This window comes from Sebastes fasciatus, chromosome 19, assembly GCF_043250625.1.
Source record: "Sebastes fasciatus isolate fSebFas1 chromosome 19, fSebFas1.pri, whole genome shotgun sequence".
Classification (NCBI taxonomy): domain Eukaryota; kingdom Metazoa; phylum Chordata; class Actinopteri; order Perciformes; family Sebastidae; genus Sebastes; species Sebastes fasciatus.
Window position 1 is genome coordinate 4,324,341 of NC_133813.1, and position 27,455 is coordinate 4,351,795.

At 40.8% G+C, this 27,455-nt stretch overlaps 1 protein-coding gene and 2 long non-coding RNA genes across 4 annotated transcripts in view; 2 read left to right on the plus strand and 1 right to left on the minus strand.

The window, feature by feature from the left end:
• Nucleotides 1-1,205: 1,205 nt before the first annotated feature.
• LOC141757512 (uncharacterized) lies at nucleotides 1,206-2,449 on the plus strand. Its single transcript, XR_012591660.1, has 2 exons — nucleotides 1,206-1,441; nucleotides 1,728-2,449. It is a non-coding gene; the product is annotated as an uncharacterized LOC141757512 (long non-coding RNA).
• Nucleotides 2,450-6,878: 4,429 nt separating this feature from the next.
• On the plus strand, nucleotides 6,879-8,054 carry LOC141757108 (uncharacterized). Its single transcript, XR_012591585.1, has 2 exons — nucleotides 6,879-7,663; nucleotides 7,950-8,054. It is a non-coding gene; the product is annotated as an uncharacterized LOC141757108 (long non-coding RNA).
• Nucleotides 8,055-14,641: 6,587 nt separating this feature from the next.
• lhx5 (LIM homeobox 5) overlaps nucleotides 14,642-27,455 on the minus strand; it is a 77,766-nt gene continuing 64,952 nt past the window's right edge. For both annotated transcript variants that reach the window (XM_074617171.1, XM_074617172.1), the window contains 2 exons: nucleotides 25,246-25,411; nucleotides 14,642-16,482 (listed from right to left, as the gene is read on the minus strand). In XM_074617171.1, coding sequence (XP_074473272.1) covers nucleotides 16,133-16,482; nucleotides 25,246-25,411 — 516 coding nt within the window. In that variant the 3' untranslated portion in view covers nucleotides 14,642-16,132. The remainder of the gene's footprint in view (nucleotides 16,483-25,245; nucleotides 25,412-27,455) is intronic.

A 27,455-nucleotide genomic window follows, 5' to 3' on the forward strand; every position in this document is an offset into this window, starting at 1 on the left:
AAATGGAAAAATGCCCCCAAAAACATAACTTTAAAAAAAAATAAAAAATTTGACCCCCTCTCCCTTTGCCTCCTCTGCGCTGTGCAGAGGATTGTGGGTCAGAATAGCCAGAAAAGCATGCTGGCTTGCATACTGCAAAATGCGACCAGATGTGCAGTAGTAGGACATCCTGGTACTTTTGGTATACTGCATTTGTCATACTATGTATTGGGACATCTTTTTTTCTGGCGTACTAAATAGTACGGTAGTATATGACTGCTGGAACGCACAGCTTGTGAGAACGGCCCCCGTTTCGACCGCAGGAACTTTCTCACGAAATAGGAACCTTTTGAGGAACTCATTGTGTTTCGACCGCGAGTCTAAATTAAGTTCCGGGACCTTTTTCACCACGGGCGGGTAGTACTTTCTGAAAATACAGGAACTTTTGGGGTGGAGATTGCACGGATGATTGTGGCTGATTGGTCACACATTAATAATACTTTATTTGTTTTATTGTATTTCATGTTTTCTTTTATTACAGGTTAAGTTTATTATCAATAGTATGTTATATATATCATTATCACTATTTTACTTCAATACATATTTAAGTTGATGTATCATTATTATTATAGTTAGAACAATTTAAGAACATTTAATTAGAGTATATGTATGGCTCAATAAGGAAGCTGGTTATATGGAGAAGGGGTGGGATTAAATAAGTTTGTACTCCTTCTCACTCCTTTTCGAAAATATGTAAATCAAGGCATCAAGTGTTTGACAATTTATTTTTCTTATGCTTTTCATTGTATGTAAATACTACTTCTTTCTGACTGTCTACTTGTTGGTATGATCATTCTTTATTTTATTTTGTATTCTACATGCTCGAATGTGTATCTGTACACTCATGTATTTTTCCTTTTCCTTTCTTTTAAATGTATCTTTTCATGTTGGAAATATTTATGTATCTAACATATCACAACTGCACGGTAAATTGAGCATCATTGTATTTTTCAATGAAACAAATCTTAACAAAAACCTCCGTTATCTGCCGACAGGCTGACATGGAACAAGAGGTGAAATCTCTTCAGCAGAATTTTAAACAATGCAGTTGTATTTTTCTCCTAAATTATGGCTAATGAGTATATTATTAAAGATATTAAAAGATCAAACTTTGTGTTCTCTGATGGAGACAAAAAGCTGAAACCTATTTAACAACAAAGAAAAGATCCCTGTAAATGACTTCTAAATGTGTATTAAGGTCTGTTTATAAGGTAATTACTTTCTGCAAGCTTTTATTTTGAAAGTCGCCTTTTTACATTACTTGACTTTTATTTTGACGCCACCTCCTGGCGGAAGAAGGATAGTGCTACGGAGATTTTACTAAAGGAGGGAAAGCACGCAATTGCGCTGCTTTATGTCATCATAAACTGATAATTAAGCGCCTAGCCAGTACGGGAACAAGGTATTGTGTGTTGAATATGTTTTATGATTATATGCAGTAACATTGTGATTTAGATGAACGCATTTACAGTGTGTGTGCTTAATTGTGTTGTCATTCTGACGGTCTTGCTAACATTAGCTTTTCATGGAGATTGCTGTAATGCTAGCTTTCTAGCTTTTCATGTGCACATGTTGGGCTTAAGGTTTGATTGGTGTTAATGTGTATGGCAAATACAGTATATGTATAAGGTTTGTAATGTTTACATTTTTAGTAAGAGCTCATTGTATTTTATTTGTCTGTCCTTTAGCTCTTACGGTGTTTAAGGAAGAAACGGTGAATTTGTGTTCAAAATATGGCTAACGGCTGAACATAAATAAAAGGCTTCTGAAACATCAGTACGCTTCACCATTGTCTGGCTGGGGTTCGCTACAGTAAGAGCTTGACCCTCATCGATCCTGACGACATCTTGCATCAACGACGGGCCGCCACGGAGGGTTTTCACAGCGTGCCTGCTGCTGCTACACGGCCACTAGCTAGCTGTCCACGTGGATTCATGGAGCAGCAACATGGTACCATGCTAGCAGCCTGATCTACTCTGCAATTCAGTTTCGATGCAATGGTCAAGTACAGTCATATTCACTGACATTGATGCAGAACTGTGAGTATTACCCTATTATACAGTCTTTGAGATTGCCAACAAGGTGAATCACGGACGAACAGTTTTTTGGACTGAACCAGTGAACGTTTAATACTCACCTCATCTGCAGCAACATTAAAGGACAATCGTTGCACGGAACAAATTCTCACAAGATCAATGGACTATTAATAATTAAGGACATTTGACACTTTTTGGACTCTATATTTCAAGTACTTTGATAATTGTGTTTATTGTGTATTTACACTGTTATATACAGTTATTTGAGTGTTTCTACATCAATACATCTGTGCTAGTTGTTTTGTACTAATGCTCTGCTATCCTATGGTTATGCTGTTTATTGCAAAGGTTTATTATATCTGAGTTTAACAGTTCTCTTCTATCTTAAGAATCTCATTATTTAAGTTAATAATGGCAGAGCCAATTAGTGAGGGGGAGTTGGAGGAGCAGACGGCTAGTTTGCAGTGTGAACCTCAAGAATTGCAGAATGAGCTCCACACAGTAGAAGACACATCTGATGAGCCGCTTGAAGGTCCCCGACGCTCTGAACGTACACGGCACACTACGGAAAAGATGCAAGCACTTCAATGTGAAGAGGCCAAGAAAAGGGAGAAGAAGCTGCTCTCCATGTATGAGAAATGGAAGGTTCTTGTACGCAAAGCACGAGATCAACTGAAGGCGTACATGCCAGAGAGTCAGCTCTGGCCTCTCATCGATGAACTCAAGCAAAGTAAGCAAAACATAATGAGCATGTATTGTGGAATTCGAGATCTCGCAATACCTTCCAATGACATAAGAAGACGGATTGACTCATGTGAATCAGTAACCACAGAAATCGTCACCATCGCCTACAACAGAACAATAGACCAGGAGGATGAGTTTAATGAGGAACAGGAAAGACACCGCCTTCATGATCTGCTCCACCATGACTTTGCAAGGTCTGTCTATGGATCTTCTGCTTCCTTAACAACTCACAGTAAGTCCGACCATCACTCAGTGATTTCATCTATGGCAGCCAAACGTGTAGAGGCAGCAGCTGAACTGGCTGCGAAGGAAGTGGAGTATGAGATGATGCTAGAGGAGGGAAAACAACGGAAAGCGATGGAGGCACAAAAACGTGAATTGGAGGCACAAAAATGTGAATTGGAGCGACTACAGGCAGAGAAGGAAGTGAGGGCAGCTCAAGCTAAGCTGAATGTCTACGACAAGGAGACAAGACGCGAAGTTCCTGCCCACATTAACAACGAAAGGAACAAGGAAGCAAAAAATATGCCTAAATCTGCAGTACTTCCATCCCATGTTGCAACACACTCCAATGCTGACATTTCCGCTCTCGCTCAGGTCTTTCAAGACGGCATAGCCTTAAATAGGCTCCCTGTTCCAGAGCCATTTGTCTTCAATGGTGATCCAATACAGTTCATTGAATGGAAAGCAGTGTTCACCTCACTTGTTGACCAAAGGTCAATTGCTCCAGCTGGAAAACTCTACTATCTGAAGAAATATATTGGTGGCCCAGCACGCAAAGTTTTAGATGGCACCTTCTACCGAAACGACGATGATGCCTACCAAGATGCCTGGAATAGGCTGAATAGTCGCTATGGCCAGCCATTCACCATTCAGAGAGCATTCAGAGAGAAACTCACAAATTGGCCAAAGATTCAACCTAAGGACGCAGAAGGACTCAGAAATCTCTCAGATTTTCTGAACATCTGCCAAGATGCCATTCCCCATGTCAAGGGTCTCGACATATTAAATGACTGCGAAGAGAATCAGAAGCTCATTCATAAGTTACCAGACTGGGCAGCTTCTCGCTGGAACCGACAAGTCACGCAAAGGCTGAACGAGAAGCAAGAATTTCCAAGTTTCAAGGACTTTGCCAGATTCATGTCGACTGAAGCTGAGATTGCCTGCAATCCTATTACGTCATTTCATGCTCTTCATTCATCAGACTCTGGCATAGACAAAAGACATTTCAGAGACACAAAGAGAAACAAGGTCAGTGTTCTCACCACTCAAACAGTTACAGACAATGAAGGTGAAAGGTCAAGCTACCATGTATTTTGTGCCAAGACAATAGACACCAGCTTAATACATGTTTCAAGTTCACCGAGATGCTGTTGAACGAACGACGGAACTATGTAAAGGAGAAAAAACTCTGCTATGGATGCCTAAAACCTGGCCACAATGCAAAAGACTGTCGTCATCGTCACTTCTGTGACACCTGCAAGGGAAAGCATCCTACAGCTCTCCATGACGACAACTATAGAAAGGAAAGGCCTACAGTGACAAATCAAAGTGCCGCTGCCACGTCACTCAGTGTAGCAGGCGAAGGCTCATCCAGTACATCAATGGTGGTACCAGTGTGGGTGTCATCTAAATACAATCCAACCGCTGAGAAACTTGTCTATGCTCTACTCGACACACAAAGTGATACGACTTTCATCGACCAAGAAGTGAGCGACGTTCTTACTGCTGACAAGCATCCAGTGAAGCTGAAGCTGACCACCTTGAGTGGAAAGGACACGCTTGTCACAAGTGAGAGAGTTTCTGGTCTTTGTGTAAGGGGATACAGTTCTGCCATTCAAATCAATCTGCCAGCTGTTTATACAAAGGACTACATACCGGTGAACCGGGCTCACATTCCAACTTGTGAGACGGCTAAACAATGGAGTCATCTCAGAGAAATCGAAGGTGAAATCCAACCACTGAAGGACTGTGAAGTAGGCCTTTTGATAGGTTACAACTGCTCCAGAGCAATGGCACCTAGGCAAGTCATTCTAGGAGGAAACGAGGAACCCTATGCTGTACGGACGGATTTAGGATGGAGTATTGTAGGCCGCTCATCACATGGCGATGATTCGCTGAGCACAAGAGGTCTGTGTCACAGAGTCTCTGTTAAGGAAATGCCTCCATTAACTCCTGCCGATGCTATTCGAATCCTGGAATCTGACTTCAAGGAAGGCAACAGTGACAGCAAAACAGTGTCACAAGATGACATCACATTCCTAAACAAGCTAGATAAAGGCATACGGAAGAATACACATGGCCATTATGAAATGCCTCTTCCATTCAAAAACAGACCCAGCTTGCCTGACAACAAAGATTCAGCCATGGTACGCCTCAATCACCTAAAAAGGAAATTGCAAAGGGACGAAAGGTATAAGGAGCAATATGTCAAGTTCATGGAGGAAGTCATTGAAAAGGAAGAGGCAGAGCAAATTGAAGATGGAGGGAGTGAAGGTGAGAGATGGTGGAACAAAGAAACTGCAGTTGTTTCTGTGAAGATGAGCAACATGCTAAAGGAGGAATTTGGACCTACTGACGCTGAAGAGTTCTTCTGGACCGACTCCAAAGTGGTCTTAGGTTACATCAAAAATGAAGCACGCCGCTTCCACACCTTTGTGGCTAACCGTGTTCAGAAGATTCAGCTCAGCTCAGCCACTCAACAATGGAGATATGTCCCAACCAATGAGAATCCTGCTGACCACGCTTCTAGGGGCTTGACTCCCAGTGAGCTTCTGTCATCCACCTGGCTCACTGGACCCAAGTTCTTATGGAACAAGGAAATGAAGCTGCCAGCAGATGAGATTCCAGAGTTAACAATCGGTGATCCTGAAGTCAGAAGTGCTCTAGCACTTACCACAAGAACCACAGAACGAGTAAGCCTCGTTGATCGCTTGTCTAAGATCTCATCTTGGTCACTGGCTACTCGATCTATTGCACGCATTCTAAGGTGCATCAAGAAAAACAGGTCAAACAGTCTCAGTACTGTAACAGAACGAGAAGATGCAGAACGTTGCATAATCAAAGACTTACAGGAAAACGTTTATCAAGAAGAGTTGAAACTGCTGAGCAGAGGGATTCCCCTGCCATCTCGCAATCAGTTATACTCTCTCGATGCTTTCCTTGACAAAGATGGTATCCTCAAGGTGGGAGGAAGACTGTGCAACGCCTCTCTTTCCAAATCCATCAAGCACCCTGCAATCATTCCCAAAGATCATCACATCACGAGGATGATTATCGCTCATCACCACGACAGGATGAAGCACCAAGGTAAAGGTCTTACCATTAATGATATCAGGTTCAACGGCTACTGGATTCCAGGAATCAACCGAGCAGTAGCATCCTACATTCGTCAATGCGTCACATGTAGACGGCATCGGAAACCAACGGAGGAGCAAAGGATGGCTGACTTACCTCCTGAGCGTGTGGAACCATCACCCCCATTCACTTTCTGCGGAATGGACTGCTTCGGCCCGTTCCTCACGAAGCAAGGAAGAAAGGAGAACAAGAGGTACGGACTTCTCTTCACTTGCCTAAGCTCCCGTGCCATTCATATTGAGATGCTTGTCGACATGTCAACTGACGCGTTCATTAATGGCCTTCGATGTTTCATTGCCATACGTGGCGCTGTACGTCAGATCAAGTCTGATCAGGGAAGCAACTTCGTTGGAGCCAAAAATGAACTCAAAGAAGCTTTAAAGGAAGTTAATGCAGACCGGCTGGCTGCATTTCTCGCAGAGAAACAATGCGACTTCAAGATGAACGCACCCTATTCAAGCCATGTCGGAGGGGTGTGGGAAAGACAGATTCGGACAGTGAGAAGCATCCTGAGGCACACACTTAACCTTTCCTGTGGTAGGCTGGACGATGCCTCGCTACGAGCCTTCTTTTATGAAGCAATGGCAATCGTCAACAGTCGTCCACTGACCGTTAACAATCTCAGTGATCCCCATAGTCTCGAGCCACTCACTCCTAATCATCTTCTGACTATGAAGTCTGTCAAGGCATTGCCTCCTCCAGGTGAATTCGTCCGAGAAGACATGTATGGCCGGAAAAGGTGGCGACACGTTCAATACCTGGCGGAACAGTTTTGGAGTCGATGGCGAAAGGAATACCTTGCCAACATTGCTCTCAGACAGCGTTGGCATACCCCAAAAAGAAATCTGCAAGTTGGAGATATTGTCATGATGAAGGAAGATGATGTACACAGGAATGAGTGGAGACTGGGTAGAGTCTCAGAAACCACTACTGACAAGGACGGACTAGTAAGGAGAGTTAAAGTCTGCCTCGGTGACAGGAAGCTTGGCAAGAAAGGTGAGCGTCTCCACAAGATGTCAGAAGTCGAGCGCCCAATCCAGAAGCTTGTCCTGCTGCTGGAGACTTGCTAAGTCTGCCTCCCCCTCCATATAGTTTATAATACCTCCTTCTTAATCTTCTATAGCTAACAAAGGTTTTCTAGTTTTAGCACAAGTTACCTGTGCTTCTTTAAGGGTGAAGGTCATTTTCAGTTATAAATCATTCGTGATTAAAACAAACTGTATAATGTTTTATTATGCACTCATGATTGGTGGGAGTGTAAATGACTTCTAAATGTGTATTAAGGTCTGTTTATAAGGTAATTACTTTCTGCAAGCTTTTATTTTGAAAGTCGCCTTTTTACATTACGTGACTTTTATTTTGACGCCACCTCCTGGCGGAAGAAGGATAGTGCTACGGAGATTTACTAAAGGAGGGAAAGCACGCAATTGCGCTGCTTTATGTCATCATAAACTGATAATTAAGCGCCTAGCCAGTACGGGAACAAGGTATTGTGTGTTGAATATGTTTTATGATTATATGCAGTAACATTGTGATTTAGATGAACGCATTTACAGTGTGTGTGCTTAATTGTGTTGTCATTCTGACGGTCTTGCTAACATTAGCTTTTCATGGAGATTGCTGTAATGCTAGCTTTCTAGCTTTTCATGTGCACATGTTGGGCTTAAGGTTTGATTGGTGTTAATGTGTATGGCAAATACAGTATATGTATAAGGTTTGTAATGTTTACATTTTTAGTAAGAGCTCATTGTATTTTATTTGTCTGTCCTTTAGCTCTTACGGTGTTTTCTGAAGAAAGGTGTTTAAGGAAGAAACGGTGAATTTGTGTTCAAAATATGGCTAACGGCTGAACATAAATAAAAGGCTTCTGAAACATCAGTACGCTTCACCATTGTCTGGCTGGGGTTCGCTACAATCCCAGACTCCCCTCCCCAAAAAATTCAATTCTTTAGTTTGAGGCGCTCTTTCAAATGAGCCATTCATAATGTATTCATCATTTCATTTCTGGCCTTGATACCAAAATGTGTGAGTTCTTAATAAAGTATTTGGCTTCGCTGGATTTAAAAAAAAAAAAGGCACTTCACGTTTACTTGGATCTCTTCACTGCTGCTAAATAAAGATCTTGGCTCTCAGTAATGTTGTTGTCCTTGTTGTTTTTGTTACTGTACAGACTCAGATGGTGTGTGTGTGTGTGTGTGAGGTCAGCTCTGGTGTCAGAGTCTGTTCAGCGGTGGCGGTCTGAATCCACTTGGTGGCACTGTGGCTGTGCGTCAGTGAAACTCTGCTTTCTCTTTTGTCTCATTTCAGACAAAAAAACTGACACATTTCCTGGTTTCAGGTGAACAACCTCGACTGTGTTGAGTCTGAGAAGGAAGGAAAGTGGTGAAAGATGAAAAGAAAGTCATGTTATAGCTGAATAGTTTGATTTAATAAAAGATTTTTTTTAAATAAATTGGGATAGATTCTACCGTTGACATGGATGTAGTCCTCAAAGGGACCAGATTCATCTTTTTTTTTACATCATTTAATATTGTTTTATTGTGTATCCTGAAATATTATAGACATATTGTCTATTATCTGCATTTTCTATGAAACAATCATGCAGATTAATTAATATTTATGTAAAAAATTATATAAAAAAACAACTCTCTGTACATGACAAATAATTTTTTATCCTGTTGATATGTTTTAATATGTACACATGTGTGTACGTGCATGCACATACTCATCTGTAGCCTGTAAATACTGTATATGAACAGATGCATGTGTGTTAATATTCTAACTGCTTTCCATTTATTTACTGGACAGTGTAGCTTGTACGCATGTTTAGGTGTAGTGAGGTCATTCCTCTAATCTGTTTATTTTGTGGCTGTTTATTTATTTTTTGCAATTTAAAGGTCCAGTGTTCAGCATTTAGGGGGCAGAAATGGAATATAATATTAATAAGTATGTTTTCTTTAGTGTATAATCACCTGAAAATAAGAATCGTTGTGTTTTCATTACCTTATGTTACGTGTCCACATGGGCGTTTTTTATCGTGAGGGATCGCCTCGCTTCCCAGCATTGGACACTTGATGGGCTGCACTAGATACTCGGCATCTGATTGGATGAACGCTTTCCCTCGTGGACTCCCAGCTTTCAAACCGGAACCAACATGTCGGCTCGTTTGGAAACTTTCTTCTCTTATAACCCCGAAATAGTTCACCAAAATGTGTTTCTGAAATATTTTATGCGAGAAATAAGCTGCTGAATCTGTTTTTATTTCAGTTTGACAACGGTTAGTTTAAAAGTTTCTCGGAAGTTTCCAGAGGCGATGAGTCGCGCCGGACGCCCCTGATTTGCATAAGGTAGCCTAAACCGCAACTTTATGCAAATGAGGAGCGGCAGACATGACGCTCCATCTCTCGAGTCGCATCGCCACGCTACCAGAACAGCTGCTTACGTAGACGATGAATGGGAAGCGTGGAAAGGACGGAGGCTGTGGACTCGCACCATTACAATGAGCCGTTTTTATCTACATAGGGAGCATGTCCTCTTTCCGGAGTCCACCATGTTGCATCGTCATGTTGCATGTTGCATCGCCATGTTTCTATAGTAGCCCAGAGCGGACAAACCAAACTCTGGCTCTAGAGAGGGACATTTGCGTTTTCATGTTTTCACGTCGGCCACCGTAGTTCTCCTCCACGCTCGGCACAAAGTTTCAGTTGGCAATCTGCAACCTCACCGCTAGATGCCGCCAAATCCTACACACTGCACCTTTAAGAAAGCCAATTCAAATTTCCATATGCAATAAATGATGCATCTCTTTGCTCAGCATCATTAAAACCTGAACATTTGTGTCCCCTCGCTGAAGTGAAACCCTATTTTTTGCTGGAACAGCCATGACTTAATGTGTCCTAAAGGTGCCCACCTGGGTGCATAAACACTCCCCCCTGACAGCCCGGCTATGCATGGCTTACTCCTCCTCTGTTCATTTTATAGTGTGCATGTATCACTTTATGGCATCCATCTATCTAGTAAACCTTGAAAAGGCTGTTGAGGCTGCGGATAAATCTGAGGGTGACACTCTGACAGCCCCTGATCTGCCTGTCCATGTTGCCTGAAATCTCTCTCGGCGATCGTAACTTTGCTCTCTCACGCGTTCTGACATATTCCTCGCCGAGGCAGAGCTCTGTGTTTGTGTGTGTGTGTATATATATATATATATGTGTGTGTGTGCTATCAGATAAACCAGCTCAGCTCTAATGTCACCTGTCAGGGTGCAGCCGACAGAGAAATACACCAAAATATTGCAGCTCAGAATGAGAGTTTTAATGCTGTGATCTGTAAGTGAGTGCATGTGTTGCGGCTGAGCCTGGCATATAGATATGTTTGAGTGTGTAAAGGAGTATGTGAGTGTAATTAATGATGTGTTCCTCCTCTTCATAGGGTAATAGGATTTCCCCACCCCAGGCGGTAAAGAGAGTGGGAGGGGGAGAAAACGACTCTGCACGTATGTATGATGTGTGAGAGAGTGTGTGTTTGCAGAGTTAGTGAATGGGAGCCCCATGTAGTGATGCCAATAGAGGGCCTATATATGTGTGTGTGTGTGTGTGTGTGTGTGTGTGTGTGTGTGTGTGTTGGGGGGGGGAGGGGGAACAAGCGAGTGATTTATAACAGCTACTCCAGGTCTCTCCTCTCTCCCACAGCAGCACCGCAAACACATCCATTACAAAAAGTACTGATGTTAATGGGATTGTTGTGTGTGTGTTGTGTGTGGTGTGTGTGCGTACGTGCATGCTCACGTGTGTGTGTGTGTGTACGCGCATGATACAGAGGCTGCACAAGTGTGAGTTGTGCACATTTATATGTGTGTGTGTGTGTGAGAGAGAGTGATAACCAGATGCTACTGGGTGAAAGGAAGGTGAAGGTTACTGAGGGTGTTTCGTGGAGGTTTACTGGTGTTCAAGTCCCAGCACAAGTTTCCGTGTGTGTGTGTGTTTGTGTGTGTGTTTGTGTGTGTGTGTGTGTGTGTGTGTGTGTGTGTGTGTGTGTGTGTGTGTGTGTGTGTGCGTGCGTGCGTGCGTGCGTGCGTGCGTGCGTGCGTGCGTGCGTGCGTGCGTGCGTGCGTGCGTGCGTGCGTGTGTGTCGCTCGCTCGGCTGGAGAAACGCAGCTGAGGAGATGGAGAAATAAAAACCGGAATTGGAGGAAAATACTCTAGAGGGTAAACAGAGGGAGAAATAAATAAAGAGGATGTAGAGCTTCTTGGTAATGGACTGCTGGATGCTGAGGACCACACCCGCCTCAGTGTGTGTGTGTGAATATATATATATATATACACACACACACACACATATATATAGTGTCTGCCTGTCTCCTCTCACATTACCCTTTACATTAAAACCAGTCAGGGGGAAAATTACTGCAGACCTGGGCCACCGTCTGCCCACCTGGCCCCACAGCGAGAGGAGGGGACATGGAGCCAGAGGAGGGGATAAAGAGGAGGATAAGGGGGATGAGGAGGTGGGGGGGTCAGAGGGACCCGGTGAGGGACGGGGCTGCCCAAAGGCACTGGTCTCAAGTCAGTTTCATGCAGCCTGCGGGCGTCAGAAAAAGCCCTGATTCCTCTTCTGTTAGCAGCGTTAACGGGGAAGAACAGAGGGGGGTTATTTGTGCTGATGCTAGATGGATTAAAGCTGCTCTAATCAATATTTTATATTAACAGTGGATCACATGACTGTGTGTAATGTGAAAGTGGTGACTCCTAAGTGACGAACACACAGAGAATTATCTTTCCCTCGTTTCTACAGTGAGTGTTTCAGCACTTTTAAGCTGCGTTTTACACCAAGCAGTCCAGTTCAGTTCGTTATTTTTTGTGTTTACATTATAGCAAAAGTTGTGGATGGTACCAATAGAACCTCTTCATTCTTGGTACCACCACGGTCGAGGTTCCTAAGCGAGCTGAGCCGATCCTAGAAGGTGGAGTTGCAGACCCCACAGGCCGCTCACGGGACATCCTGCACAAACCCACCAAGCTACCATCAATAGTCTGACATGCAGATCGTCTGTTTGGTTACCGTTGGAATTATTCAGCGAGGGTTCCATCGAAGTTGATGTCATATCAGTGAAATTCATCTTTAATTTTGTTTATTGTGCATTTTGGCAAATTAATTAAACTCTAAATATGAGTGTAGGGAAGTGTACAGAGAGTCTGTAACCAGAACTGAACAAATTACACTAATGGATGCTGAAAAAGGCAACCAGATGAAAGTGAGAACGGAAAGAAACTGAAATGATTTAAGAGGTGCTAGATTATTTACACAATATTATCATATGTATATTATTAGATATCAATAGTTTAATTTTTTAAATCTCACGGTTATTATCAATACCGGTATATCGTGACACACCTGGTCCCAGCATCTAAATGTTGAGATGGAGCTGATCAAAATAACTTACTATTATTTTATATTTTATGAGCTTATTATATGTTTTGTTTTTAAAACCCTAATCTGCAAAATAAGATATAAATAAATAACTATAGCTGTCAAACATCAAATCAGACAACTCTCTCTAATAACCAATCATGTGACCAATTAACCAAAAAGTCCTCAATATTAAGTATTTTATCTAATTTCTTGTAAGATGCAATGTTTTTAAATGGAAAGTGTTTTTAGTTTTGTATGATGTAATGTTTATTCTCTGTGCACCTGTCTGAATTTTAACACTTGAGGCCAAAATAACTCGTCTATGGATTTTCCTGCCCAGGAGCTGCTGATGAAATCTAACTATCCAGCTAACTCAGGGACAGTCGATGTCTGTCCACTGTCCCTGTTATGATAAACAAATAAATAAATGATTAGATTAGGGACAGCAAATGTCTGTCCACTGTCCCTGTTAAATAAACAAATAAACAAATAAAATAAATAAACAAATAAATCAGGGACAGTCGATGTCTGTCCACTGTCTCCATTATATAAACAAATAAATAAATAAGATAAATAAATAAACAAATCAGAGACGGTCAATGTCTCTCCACTGTCCCTGTTAAATAAACAAATAAATGTAATAATATAAATAAACAAATAAATCAAGGACAGTCAATGCCTGTCAACTGTCCCTGTTAAATAAACAAATAAATAAATAAATATAATAATAATATAAATTAACAAATAAATCAAGGACAGTCAATGTCCGTCTACTTTCCCTATTAAATAAATAAATAAATAAATATAATAACATAAATAAACAAATAAATCAGGGAAAGTAAATGTCTGTCCACTATCCCTGTTAAATAAATAAATATAATTATATAAATAAACAAATAAATCAAGGACAGTCAATGCCTGTCCATTGTCCCTGTTAAATAAACAAATAAATAAATATAATAATAATATAAATTAACAAATAAATCAAGGACAGTCAATGTCCGTCTACTTTCCCTATTAAATAAATAAATCAATAAATATAATAACATAAATAAACAAATAAATCAAGGACAGTCAATGTCCGTCTACTTTCCCTATTAAATAAATAAATAAATAAAATAAATAAATAAACAAATTAGAGACAGTCAATGTCTGTCCACTATCCCTGTTAAATAAACAAATAAATAAATAAATATAATAATATAAATAGACAAATAGACAAATAAACAAATAAATCAGGGACAGTCAATGTCCGTCCACTGTCCCTATTAAATAAATAAATAAATATAATAACATAAATAAACAAATAAATCAGGGAAAGTCAATATCTGTCCACTGTCCCTGTTAAATAAACAAAAAAAATAAAAAATAAATATAACAATATAAACAAAGAGATAAATCAGAGACAATCAATGCCTGTCCGCTGTCATGTAAATAAATAAATATGTATAATAATAATATAAATAATGAAATATATCAGGGACAGTCAATGTCTGTCCACTGTCCCTGTTAAATAAACAAATAAATAAAATAAATTAACAAATAAATCAGGAACAGTCAATGTCTGTCAACTGTCCCAACAAACAAATAAATGAATTAAATAAATAAACAAATAAACCTAGAGGTGTAGAAAGTGCCGTATATTTCCTCTAAAATGTAATGAAGTGAAAGTATAAAGTAGCATAGAATGGAAATTTGAGGTAAATATTCTACTTTATATTTATTATACTATAAAAATGTAATTTAAGTAACTTCCCGCCACTACAAACTGAAGAAAGTGAAAGGTCGACTGCGTGATGATGCTTAAGAAGAAAGTCAGTTCTTCAAGTTGTAAGAGAAGGTTTTATTACCAGTGCTATTTACATAGAAATAATACAGCCTTCACCCCTTCCCTCCCCCCCACCTTAAATGCACACACACGCACACACATGAGCTCGCATACGCACACACTCAAGCATTCACACACTCACACACACACACTCACTTTTGTATCCAAGAATATCTCAATACATCAGAAATCAGACACATTCTCTCCAGATCGTACACAATGTCCAAAGGAAATTATGTCAAAACGAATATTTCAAGTAACTCATCGCGGCGGACAAAACAGCAGAACAAGTGTTGGATGTGTTTTTTTGTTTAAGACGTATTGTGTGTGATGATTCATTTTTAAAATGAGGAGTTATGGGAGGTTTTTGTATTGAATAATATCAACTTGGTTTGTAAAGTCTCCTTTCAGAAAGCTGTATTATAAGGAGAGGTGAACATATTGTTTCTTTTAATGTAGCTCCACAAAGGCTGACTTTTCAAACCGGAGCCCCCGATGACACTTGGCCCTGAAACTGCAGAATTATCTATTGTCGTTATTTTGAGGAAAAAAAACACAACAAGAATTTGTCCTCTGCAGCACACAAAGATGTTCACATACACACAGCCGGACGCTGCTGCTGCTTTCAGCTGATTATTATTTCTTTTTAAGGCCACTAGATGGCAATGAGTGCTTCAGAGCCGACAGAGGTAATGTCACAGATGTTGTCTGCCCCCTCTTTTGTTTTCTCTCTTTAGAGGAAGGAGACCTCAGCTGTTGAAGTAGATTCTCCATTATGGGTTCAATGTTCTTTTGAAAATCATTTCCATTAAAACATGTTTTTTAAAAGGGACAGTAACAAAGGGAAGGTCAGGTGAAGCAGTCTGCAGAGCAGAACTATCAGGGCCGGCTGGATGGGTGTGAGACGTACGTGTGTGTGTGTGTGTGTGTGTGTGTGTGTGTGTGTGTGTGTGTGTGTGTGTGTGTGTGTGTGTGCTTGAGTGAGTACAAGTGCCTGTATAATTGTGTCCGTGTTTTGAATAATGGTATAGACATCCTTCTTTTGAGCTATGATCAAGAACGCTTTTTGTGCATTAAGGGACTTAAAGCTGGGATGTGTGCTGGAGAAAGTCAATGTCAGTGTGTGTAGAGTTTCTATCAAGAAGCAGCCTTTGATTCGACATATTGTCTTACTTAGAGGAGGATGTTTAAAGCATCGTATCGTGTCTCGATTGCCACATACGTGTCCGTATATGAACATTAAAGCGTGTGTTAAAACCGGGTCCTTTTGTCTCTTTAATATTGAGGAATGAACAGTGAAAAAAAATAATAATAATATTGCTTTGAAGCAAAAAATGTGGTGAGAAATTAAGAGAACTGAAGATGTCCCCTTTGGCATTTCTCTCTAGTTATTAGAAGATATACCTTCGTTAACATCAAGGGGAAGGCGAGAAGCATTTTTGCTGGGTGGAATCGCAAATCTTTTTTTTTTATTTTTAAATAATTCCAGTAATCCAGGAAGGGATATGCTTTGGAGTCTACTGGGCAGCAAATATTACGTTTTCCAGCAGGCTGTCCCATTCTTGATTCTGTGAAAATCAGTCCGTGATTTTTAAAAAGTCCTCCATAAAAATTTGTATTTTTCACTCCACAATGTGTGTTTTTTTTTTTATTATTCATCTCCTGAATTAAACGAGGGCTGACATTCAGCCCAGGAATGGTCCCCTGTGCTCGGTCCTTTTTACCAGGCTGTGGTTTCTCCCATCTCCGGGCCTTGGTGGGACATGGGAGCGCTGTAGCTGGAGTTACTAGCCAAGGAGAACGGAGGACTGGGTCTGCCCCCGTAAGCCTCCCCCGGGACCGGCTGCAGGGAGCTCGGTAAGCCCGGCTCCGGACTGGGGGTTTCCGCGTGGGAGATCATGTCCGTGAACCTTTGGTCGTCTGACGGGTGGTGGCCTGATCCCTCCATGGCTCCGGGTCCGGAGCCCAGGATGTAGGGGGACTCGGCCGGAGACTGAGCCTGCGAGGATGGAGGGCCGTGGGGGAAGAAGTCGTAGTTAGTTCCTGGTCCGTAATAGTCACCTTGGTACTCTGTGGAGGGACAGGAGAACACACGGAGGTTAGACTTTCTATCACTTTGAATATACAAAAATACATCATTCCCGGGACTCTCGTTTTTCATTGCCCTCTCCCGGTTTCCTTCCGGGGTCACTTCTCCCGTATTTCTCCCGATTTATGGCAAATTTTCCCGCCTTTTTATCCTTTTCGTTATCTCAACCTGTCTCTGGCTCTGTACAGCGTGTTATGTATAAACCCTACTGTTTCCACCCGGACGGCTACTTGCGATAAAGCGCTTTGGGCAGTCGGGCTTTGCTCGACGCAGCGAAAAGCCGTCGTGGCGCGGCGCAAGCCATTATGGTCCACAGCCTCCGTCCTTTCCACGCTTCCCATTCACTGTCTATGTAAGCAGCCGTGCAATGCATTCTGGTAGCGGGGCGGTGCGATTCGAGAGACGGGACGTCATGTCGCCCCTTCCTCATTTGCATAAAGTTGAGGTTGAGGCTACTTTATGTAAATCAGGGGCGTCCGACGCAACTCGCCGCCTCTGGAAACTCTTAAAGTAACCGTTGTTGATCCAAAATAAAGATTCAGCAACTGCACGGCTTATTTTTCCGCATAAAATGTTTTCAGAAACACATTTCGGTGAACTATTTTCACATTATAAGAGAAGAAAGTTTCCCAAACGAGCCGCCATGTTGGTTTCGGTTTGAAAGCTGGGAGCAGCAGTCCACGAGGGAAAGCGTTCGTCCAATCAGGTGCCTTGTGTCTAGTGGCAGCACATAAAGTGTCCAATGCTCGGAAGTGAGGCGATGCCTCGCAATAAAATACACCTCTGAGGACACGTACCATTAGAAATAACGGGTTTCAGAGCGCAGTGGTGCCGTTGTCGCGGGCCTTCGTTTAAAGGGCCTTCAGTGAGTGAGAAATGGAGAGTACTAAGAGTAATGAATAAAAACTGATACCAGTGATTCACACAAATTCACATCAGAGAGGCAAATTTTCTAGTTTTCTTTCCTGAGATTAAGAGTAAAATTAAAAGTATGCTTATTTAACATAAAAATGCTGTTGCAGTGTACTTATTATTTTGCTATTTTTATTCTTTAAAAGTCACCAGAATGCAGGAAACACAATCTCTGAAACTATGGAGGAGGACCCCAAGACCCCCATACTTGGCAAGTATGCAAAACCTTCACACACACCTCCACCCCTTTACCTAAATGGTGAAATTGATCATGTCCAATTTCCAACCAACCGGTCTCCAGCAGCCTCATTTGAGTGTATAAACAACTCCACGCTGCTCCACCTCAGTTCTCTCGCCTCCTCCACACTGCATTCATCTCCCTCACTCATTCAGCTCGCAGCCATGCGTGCACCTCGATGGATTCCCCGCTGAAACTTCTGGATTTGGATGAGGAACTCCAGAATGAGATCCCTGCCTTCCCCTGCAGCCCTGCCAGGTCCTGTCGGCCACATCTCCCCTCCGTCATGTCTGACGCAGCTTCCAGCAAACATCCCTCTCCTCTACCTCACTGGGCTGTGGCTATTTCCTGAGCTACACGGATCATGCTCTATTATTCCCAGCATGCAATCCAACTAAGGCTGCAACTAACAATCATTTTTATTGTTGATTAATCTGCTGATTATTTTCTCGATTAGTTGTTTGGTCTATAAAATGTCATAAAAATGGTGAAAAATGTGTTTCCTAAAGTCCAAGATGACGTCCTCAAATGTCTCGTTTTGTCCACAACTCAAAGATATTCAGTTTACTGTCATAGAGGAGTAAATAAACCAGAAAATATTCACATTTAAGGAGCTGGAATCAGAGAATTTGTACTTTTTTTTTCATAAAAAATGACTCAAAAGGATTTATCAACTATCAAAATAGTAGCCAATTAATTTAATAGTTGACAACTAATTGATTAACGATCATTTTCATTATCAGTTAACGGGAGACACTACAGGTGAATAGGGTAAAAACATCTGTAACTAATAGATATCACCATGAAACTTCCCCAGTCGATTACTGACATTAAGACAATTATTTTTTTGTATTACAAATTTTCTGAAATTTTGTGTTTAAATATGCAAATGAGGCGTTATCTAATGGTAACTTTGGGTGAATTTAGGAGAAATCTACAGACGCAAATAGACAAACTAGCAAAATAAACACCTAAATGTGTATTTTGGATGTTTTCTTTCCACTATAGTCTGAAAGAAGACGTGTTATGGAAGCAAAATCTCAAAACAGTGCATGAAAAACAATGTTTTAATTGCTTGGTCTATAAAACATTATAAAATAGTGCAAGATGCCTTCACAATTTCTTTCCATTACTTGTTTTGTCCACCTAATAGTCCAAAATCCAAAGATATTCAATTAACAGTAATATAAACTATAAAAAAAGCGGCAAATCCTCTGTTTGAGAAGCTGGAACGATACGGAGAAAATCAAATATCACAATATCTTTCACCAAATACCTCGATATTGATATTTACGACGATATTGTAGGGTCGACTATTAGTGCCTTCACAAAATATTAACATAAAAAGGGAAGTAAAGGGAAATAATAGAACTGGAACAGTCTGGTAAAATCAGAAAATATAAATCACTTTACTGAAATTCAGCCTTTAAAACCAGGAAAAGACAACATTAATGCTGTATAATAACGATATCCAAAATATAAGACGATATCTAGTCTCATACCACAATATTGATATGATATCGATATATTGCCCTGCTGGAACCAGACGATGCATAGCAGCATCTCTGCATGAAAAATGACTAAAACCATGAATCGATTATCAAAACATTTTCCAATTAATTGTTGGCCGATTGCCCACTCAATTAATTCAGCAATCGTTTCAGCTCTAAATACAGAATTATTGCTGTTCAAACCTCCATCTCTCCATTCAAACCGCACCTTGCTGCTGTGTTTTTATCCACAATCAGTGTTGCATCATCAATAGCTTCCCACATGGAGTCAGTCGTGGTAGTGACACATTTACCCCGCTCTATTTACATCCATACAGCATCACATGACAAGATTGTTCTCTATCAAAACACATTATGCCTGGTTATGTGTCAGCAAATCATTCAGAAGATCTCTGTTCAGTCAATGATTTCATGCAAATATCCACACGTACATACAGTATGCATCAAGCAGGAGCAACGGCTTCTTTACATCTATTTGGCACTTTCATTAAAAACCATGACAATGACAACCTCGTGGTGGTGCTACAGGAAAACTCAGCAGGATTCATCCTCTGAGGAACATGAACGTCTGCACAGAATGTAATTAATCTAATAAGAAGAAGAATAAAACAATATATATATAATCTTGTAGGTAAAAGCGTATATATCGAAACTCCCTTTCTCTTTGAGCGAAGCATCATTCACGACTTGTTGATGTTTTTCTTGTCTAAAACATTTCGACATTTGACTTCAAAGCGTCGCAGCAGAAACACGTTAATGACAGAAAACAGCCCAAACACCGTGCTTCCACAGGAAATCTCCTGCACACACTCGGATTTACTAAATATGCTCTCCCTCACCTCTAACACTGACTGACATGTTTACGCCTCCGAGAGGTCTCGGCACAGTCTGGGCCCCCCCACCCCGACTATAATGTTTGATGTCTGCAGGTGTTTTCACATTTATACCTCAAACATCGTGACATTTTCATTCATTATTTATGAGTCTCAGAATATATCGTGAATGCTGTCCATTAACAAAGGGTTAAAGGGTTGCAAATTATTTTTTAAAAACTGATTTTGTCACTTACCTACAGTAATATTTGTCTCTATGATTTCTACTTCCAGCCCAGTACAACGGAGGTTAACGGGACATTGGAAAATTAGATTTAAAAAATCAACACTAGCAACACAAACAATGTCCCTAATCTTTGGATAATTAATAAACCTCACTGTGAACAGTTTTCATAGAGACTATTGCTTTGATAGTTCCAACAAAGAACGTATATCGCCAAGAAGTGAAAGTCAATTGTTCGCTCCATTGCAACATCAGCGCCCAGCAGCAGAGCTACGCTTCCGCCATTTTGGACTGAAAGCGACTACCGGACGCCAGTAAAACGTCCGCCTAAAAAGTGTCGTAAAAAAAGTTAAACAAACGTATTTTTATTCTATTGTCATATTTAATGTCTCTACTGAAATGGCCTGTGTTGAACAATAAAAATATTATAAATATAATGAAGCATTTTCAGTCCAAAATGGTGACAGCGGCTGTTGTCAAAAAAACACTGGAGTTTCTTCTCTTTGCTTCTTTACTCTACAGCTGCGTACCAGGTGTTGGGTGACAGAGAAGCTGTGAATGCTGTGAGCTCCGAAAATAAAATACAAAATATCTCTGTATCTCTGTAACTTGTATGAATAAACCCACGGCTGCAGTCGAACAATAACAAAAAATATATTTTCCTTGACCTCGATGCAAAATGTCATCAATTCATAAGGACTTAGGAAAAGACAACCACGGTGCTAAGACAATCTGACTGCACTTAAACAACAGCAGACGGATGTTGTTGACACAAACAAACGACAAACACAAGGCTTTCATACAGGACACTTTACAAGTGTAGTAATCTTAAACCCAACCATGATCTTTTTTCCTAAACCTAACTAAGTGGATTTGTTGCCTAAACCTAAGAGTTTTTGTTTGAATTCACAACATTAACCACGTGTTTAATGCGACCATAGAGTGAACCGACCAGCAGCTGAGCTCCTCTTGCACTCTCTCAGAGTAGCACCGTAGTATGTACTAGATGTACAGTGTGTACTAGATGTACAGTATGTACTAGATGTACAGTATGTACTAGATTACAGTGTGTACTAGATGTACAGTGTGTACTAGATTACAGTATGTACTAGATGTACAGTATGTACTAGATGTACAGTGTGTACTAGATGTACCAGTGTGTACTAGATGTACAGTATGTACTAGATGTACAGTATGTACTAGATTACAGTGTGTACTAGATGTACAGTATGTACTAGATGTACAGTGTGTACTAGATGTACAGTGTGTACTAGATTACAGTATGTACTAGATGTACAGTATGTACTAGATGTACAGTGTGTACTAGATGTACCAGTGTGTACTAGATGTACAGTGTGTTCTAAATGTACCAGTGTGTACTAGATGTACAGTATGTAATAGATGTACTAGATGTACAGTATGTACTAGATGCACAGTGTGTACTAGATGTACAGTGTGTACTAGATGTACAGTATGTACTAGATGTACAGTGTTTACTAGATGTACAGTGTGTACTAGATTACAGTATGTACTAGATGTACAGTATGTACTAGATTACAGTGTGTACTAGATGTACAGTATGTACTAGATGTACAGTGTGTACCAGATGTACCAGTGTGTACTAGATGTACAGTGTGTTCTAGATGTACCAGTGTGTACTAGATGTACAGTATGTAATAGATGTACTAGATGTACAGTATGTACTAGATGCACAGTGTGTACTAGATGTACAGTGTGTACTAGATGTACAGTGTGTACTAGATGTACAGTATGTACTAGATGTACAGTGTTTACTAGATGTACAGTGTGTACTAGATTACAGTATGTACTAGATGTACAGTATGTACTAGATTACAGTGTGTACTAGATGTACAGTATGTACTAGATGTACAGTGTGTACCAGATGTACCAGTGTGTACTAGATGTACAGTGTGTTCTAGATGTACCAGTGTGTACTAGATGTACAGTATGTAATAGATGTACTAGATGTACAGTATGTACTAGATGCACAGTGTGTACTAGATGTACAGTGTGTACTAGATGTACAGTAGTTGCACACAGCTGACTCACCCGAGCCTGTTACAGTTGCATTGCTCAACTTTAACGGAATTTTTTTGGGGAAATACACTTATTCACCTTCTTACCGAGAGTTAGATGAGGAGATTCTCGTCTAACTCTCGGCAAGAAAGTAAATGAGCGTATATACTACATCTGTCCTCGACCAACGAAATTCATAGTCGACTTACACTCATACGATTTAAACGATTTTGTCGATTAATCAATTAGTCGATTTAATCGACAGATTCTTCACAAAGAATCAAAAGCACCACTTTAAAATCTTGTGTTTACCAGAGATGTGCACACAAGTTTCTTAGAAATAAGTCATTCAAAAGCATAAAAAATGACTAATCAACTAAAGAAATCTTAGTCAACTGAGACCAAAATGTCAAAATATTCCTTTAACCTTAAACCAGACACTGATACCTCCAAACAAGTCACAAAGTCTGACTGCACAACACTTAGTCTCAAAGGGACAATGACTTGTGTTGTGATGTAGTGCTGACATGGCAAAAGTTATGGAGGACTAATTTTTGCATATTTGACGTGCTATTCCCTTAAAAGTACATTTCTTGAGTTGCTTATCAGACAAAATACCATCAGAACAGTTTCTAAAAGGGCTCATCCGCTCCACATGTAGTCAATAACTTCACACACCGTTTGCATCCATTAACAATTACAAAACCTCCACCTGCCTTCTGCTTTTCTCACCGCTTCCATATTCTCCTCCCAAATTTACATCCTCCCCTCTGCTCCAAATTACCTCAGTTACATTAAATCCATTCTGTTTCAACACCACCTTGAAACTGAGATCGATGGCAGACTTCATCCCCGCTGCCGCAGATGTTGCACTGGAGTTTGCTCCTCCACTCCCAACCATATGCTCCTCTCACTTCAGTCTAAACAGGCAGAATCCAGGAACTAACAGGTTAGATATCAAGAAATATGTTGGCTAATTATAACTACTGCATTTATTCGCCGTTGCACGTGGCCTTTTTTTTTTTAGAAACAATAAGAGCTGACATGACTTTCACAAACAAGCTAATTATTTGATCTCCCCTGCTAGTTTGGCCCGACCTTGAGAATAAACAACAAGCGTGTGTTGTGGCCTGCGTGGTGTGTGTGATGGGGGATGGAGATGGAGGGAGGCGTTGGCTCTGCAAACTATAATTACTCTCACGCATGCAGACGCACCGTACCACACACACAGGCGGCGGCAGCAGCAGCAGCAGCGGAGCATAAGGAAGCAGCGAGCTCAGATAAAGGCGAGCAGACTGGCCTGTGCTGCTGCGGCACAAAAGGGTGTGAAAAGCAGCGTGCGAAGAAAGCAAGAGAGAGATGAGAGTGAGGGATGGAGGTTTTGTCTTGTGTTTTTTCCCCTCCCACTCCCTGCGTCGCAGCCTTGACGGCTCCAGTTTATTGTATCCTCAATGCCCGGGCCCTTCAGGTAGATGTGCACGAGCTGTATAGAAACCGCGGCTCTCACCACCGTCCATGAAAAAACAAACTGCTGATATACATGACAGGTGCATCTGATTTATTCCTGCAGCTCAATGTGGAGCTGTTGTTGTGCTGCTGTTACACGCTGCCCACCTGCTATTGTGTCAAAATGATTTTTTTTTTTAATAACCTACAATCCAGATTTTTCTTAGAGTGGTCTTGAGAAGCGTTTTTTTTTTTTTTTTTGAGGGAATATTGATTTTAGAAGGAGTCTTTACACCAACTGGAGATCACATTGTGTTCCAGCTTTAGAAAAGAAAACTATAAAGAAAAAATAGCTTTTCATTTTATCATTTTCACATGTGGGAAACAACAAACCAGGTGCGCCTCATCTCCTGCTTTTAATAGAAACTTTCATATGTTAATAGCTAATTATTTGCCAAAATCAAACATGATTGTTTCCTGTGAAATTAACATGTTGTCAGTGAATGGATGCAACACCACATTCACCTCTACATGTTTCAGCCCGTCTCAGCTGCTAAAGAGGATGCAGCTGTTTAAGAAATATATTTTAATATGTCAGCCTTTTGTTGATTTGAGTTAAAATCTTCTTGAGAACACTTCAAACGTAAGATATCTGCTCTTCATTAAAGCTTTTCTTTAACACTTCAAAAAAATATTCTACTTTGGATGAATCTGCTCTAATGTTTTACTATTCCTTGAAAAACATCTTTTACCTTAATTTGTTGAAGATGCAGATTTATTGGTTCATTAAAACTTGAGTGGAGAGATCCGTTTCTATTGCAGATAGGAGAAGAATCAAATGTCACAAATAGTGATATTGTGCTTTATTTTTTCCAGACTTTACACCTACTATTTTTGAGATTCTCCCGTCTGGATGAATCAATATAAACTGCGTGTTTTGAGCTTAAATGCATGACTGCAGTATATGCAACACTTTCTCTACAAATGTCTGTATTGGAGCACATCTGTAACCCCTCCCGGCTGTATAACAAGTGGCAAGTTAAGCAGGTTCAATACTTATTTTGAGCTTAACTCTCCAACTAGAAGTCAAATGCATACAGTACGCACTGGCTGAATAGTCCCCAAGGTTAGAGTCAAATTAAGGAGTGATCATATGTTGTATCTTGGAACAGAAAGATGAATAGAAAATCATGCGACCCTCGATGTCCATATAAACTGAGGGGACGTCTGCAGTAGATAAAGAACAATCTTTAAGTAACTATCAGCCTCGTTGCTGCTGCTGCTGAAGGCTGCAATTAAGTTACACAATATCACCTGAAGAGTGATATACATTAAAGATACAGGACCGTGCACTAAATGTGTATTAGGTCAATTCAATTTATTTTTATGTAGCGTCAAATCATAACAGAAGTTATCTCGAGACGCTTTTCATATAGAGCAGGTCTAGACTGTTCTCAGGAGATCCCCCATGAGCATGCATTGTGATGCGGCAATGTTCTGTTGACCCTGCATGTGTTGTCATCAGCGAACACTCTGTCTCTTACCTCCGTAGTAGCCGTAGGCCCCAGGTCCTAAAATGTCCGGATCCTCCAGCCGGCCTCCCAGGGGCCTCATCCTCCTCGGGCCCCTGAAGAAGGCGTGCCGCCGGGCCCCGAGAGCACTCAGCTGCTTCATTCGTCGCTCTTTGGATCTTCTGTTCTGGAACCAAACCTGCATCGGAAACCAGATTAAGACGAGGACCTCAGTTAAAAAGAGGTTGTTTTTGTTTCCACTCAAGCTTTTACTGCGTCATGCCGAGTTAAAACCAAGAGGTACGAGTCATGTTGTCGTTGTACGATTCAGACTCTAATCGCTACAGGATTCAGTCTGTTGCATCGTGCACAAACACTAAATACACGAAGCACAACTGACAGGATTGAAAACAAATTAATATGCATCAACTTCATTTGGATCCTGATCATTTTTAGGTGATTTCACTCATCTATTCAATTTCATGCTCACTGTTACAGAGCTATTAACTTGAAATGCTGTTTTTCTTTATATAGATTTAGGCCTTTAAAGAGCTCTCATTCAAAAACGACAAATTATTTATCTCTGTGACCATTTTGAACTGTACTTACAGTATTTACATTTGCATTAATTGAGGTTTAAACTCTTGAATCTCAGCATTGAAATGTGTTAAAGTTAAACTAAAAGCAGTTACATTTCACAGAAAAAAAGTCATTTCTAACCTAAATATAAGATGAAAACCTTCCAGTGCAATATTAGAATTACGTAAGTTTACATCAATGAGGCATTTTGTTCCTGTAATTCACTCTTTTATACATATAATATTACAATATATCTCTGGAAAGCACAAAGTATTAAAGACCAACTCAGAATGAATGAGAAAAGCTGCTCCGTTTTTGAAATTAAGTGTCTTATCTATAATAAGACACTTATAAAGAAACACACTTTTCAGTCATGAAGCTCCTGTTGTAAAATAAAGATGAACAGCAACGCAATATAAACCAACACACAACCTCGGTGCAAGTTAAAATAAACAGTGGAAGCTACAAATCAGAGTATAAAAAGGCCTTATCACTGACGTCTTTGAAGAGGAACAAAGGAGGATTTCACTACACGCCATATGGAAGAATGTCGGCATTATAAGCACATAACACGTCTTGTTTCGCCTTTGCATCACTGCTGCATAATGATGTGTGCTCACCCCAGCCAGGCTACACCAGAGGCAAAATCCCACTGTGCTGCAGATTAACAAAAACACACACACACACACACTCACACAGACGCACGCACACAAACACCTAAAACCACTTAGGCTCTGTTCTATGTGCTCCAGCGGCAAAGGCGACACCTGCTTATTGAGAACAATCGTCTAACTGTAGGGTACATTTTCATGGAAATGCTCTCGCTCCCCTCGAGAGAGCGTTGCTTAGGGATTACATACACATGCTGGAGAAGCAGCGTGGCTCACAGGGCTCCCCGTGTTGAGAGCAATGGTATTTAACACGCAGCGAACGAGGAGGAGGAAGATGACGAAACAGAGCCTCCATTTTGGCTCCAAGCAACACACACACACACACACACACACACACACACTCAGAAGGGGATGGGAGGGAGGGTAGGGATGGACTCCCCTGATTGATTGATTGATTTATTGACTGTTTGATTGAGCTCTGTTGATGCAGCTCACACACACACAGCAGCAGCCTGCAGTGTATGATATAGACGAGGCAGTGGTCCGCTCTAATAAGCAGTGGGAACACAGGCTGGAAGTGAGTAAGAGCAGAGAGGTGGGAAAGGGGAGGGTGGTATGTAAATCTGTGAAATCAGCGATAATTACAGCGAGTGCACAAAAAGCCACATCACAGTTGGCAGAGATGGTGCTAATCATCCTGACACAGTCTGCACCCAGACACTCAGTGTGTGTGTATGTGTGTGTGTGTGTGTGTGTGTGTGCATGTGTGTGTGTGTGTGTGTGTGTGTGTGAGGGTGAAAAGACTAGACAGGGAAAGGGTCCAAAACAGTGTACGCTCATGTTTGTATATGTGGGCTTCCTCTCGCCTTTGGCAAAAACAAGACTAACCTTGTTTTTCTTTTTTTGTTGACTAATTTCATGGCTGTGCAACACGTTTGATTACTGAAATAAAGCGCTGTCTGCACAAAATAAATGATATTCTTTTAGAAAAAACAACAACATTATTATATCCATGCATCAGTAAATTGGATTACTAGATCTTAATTTCAGAGC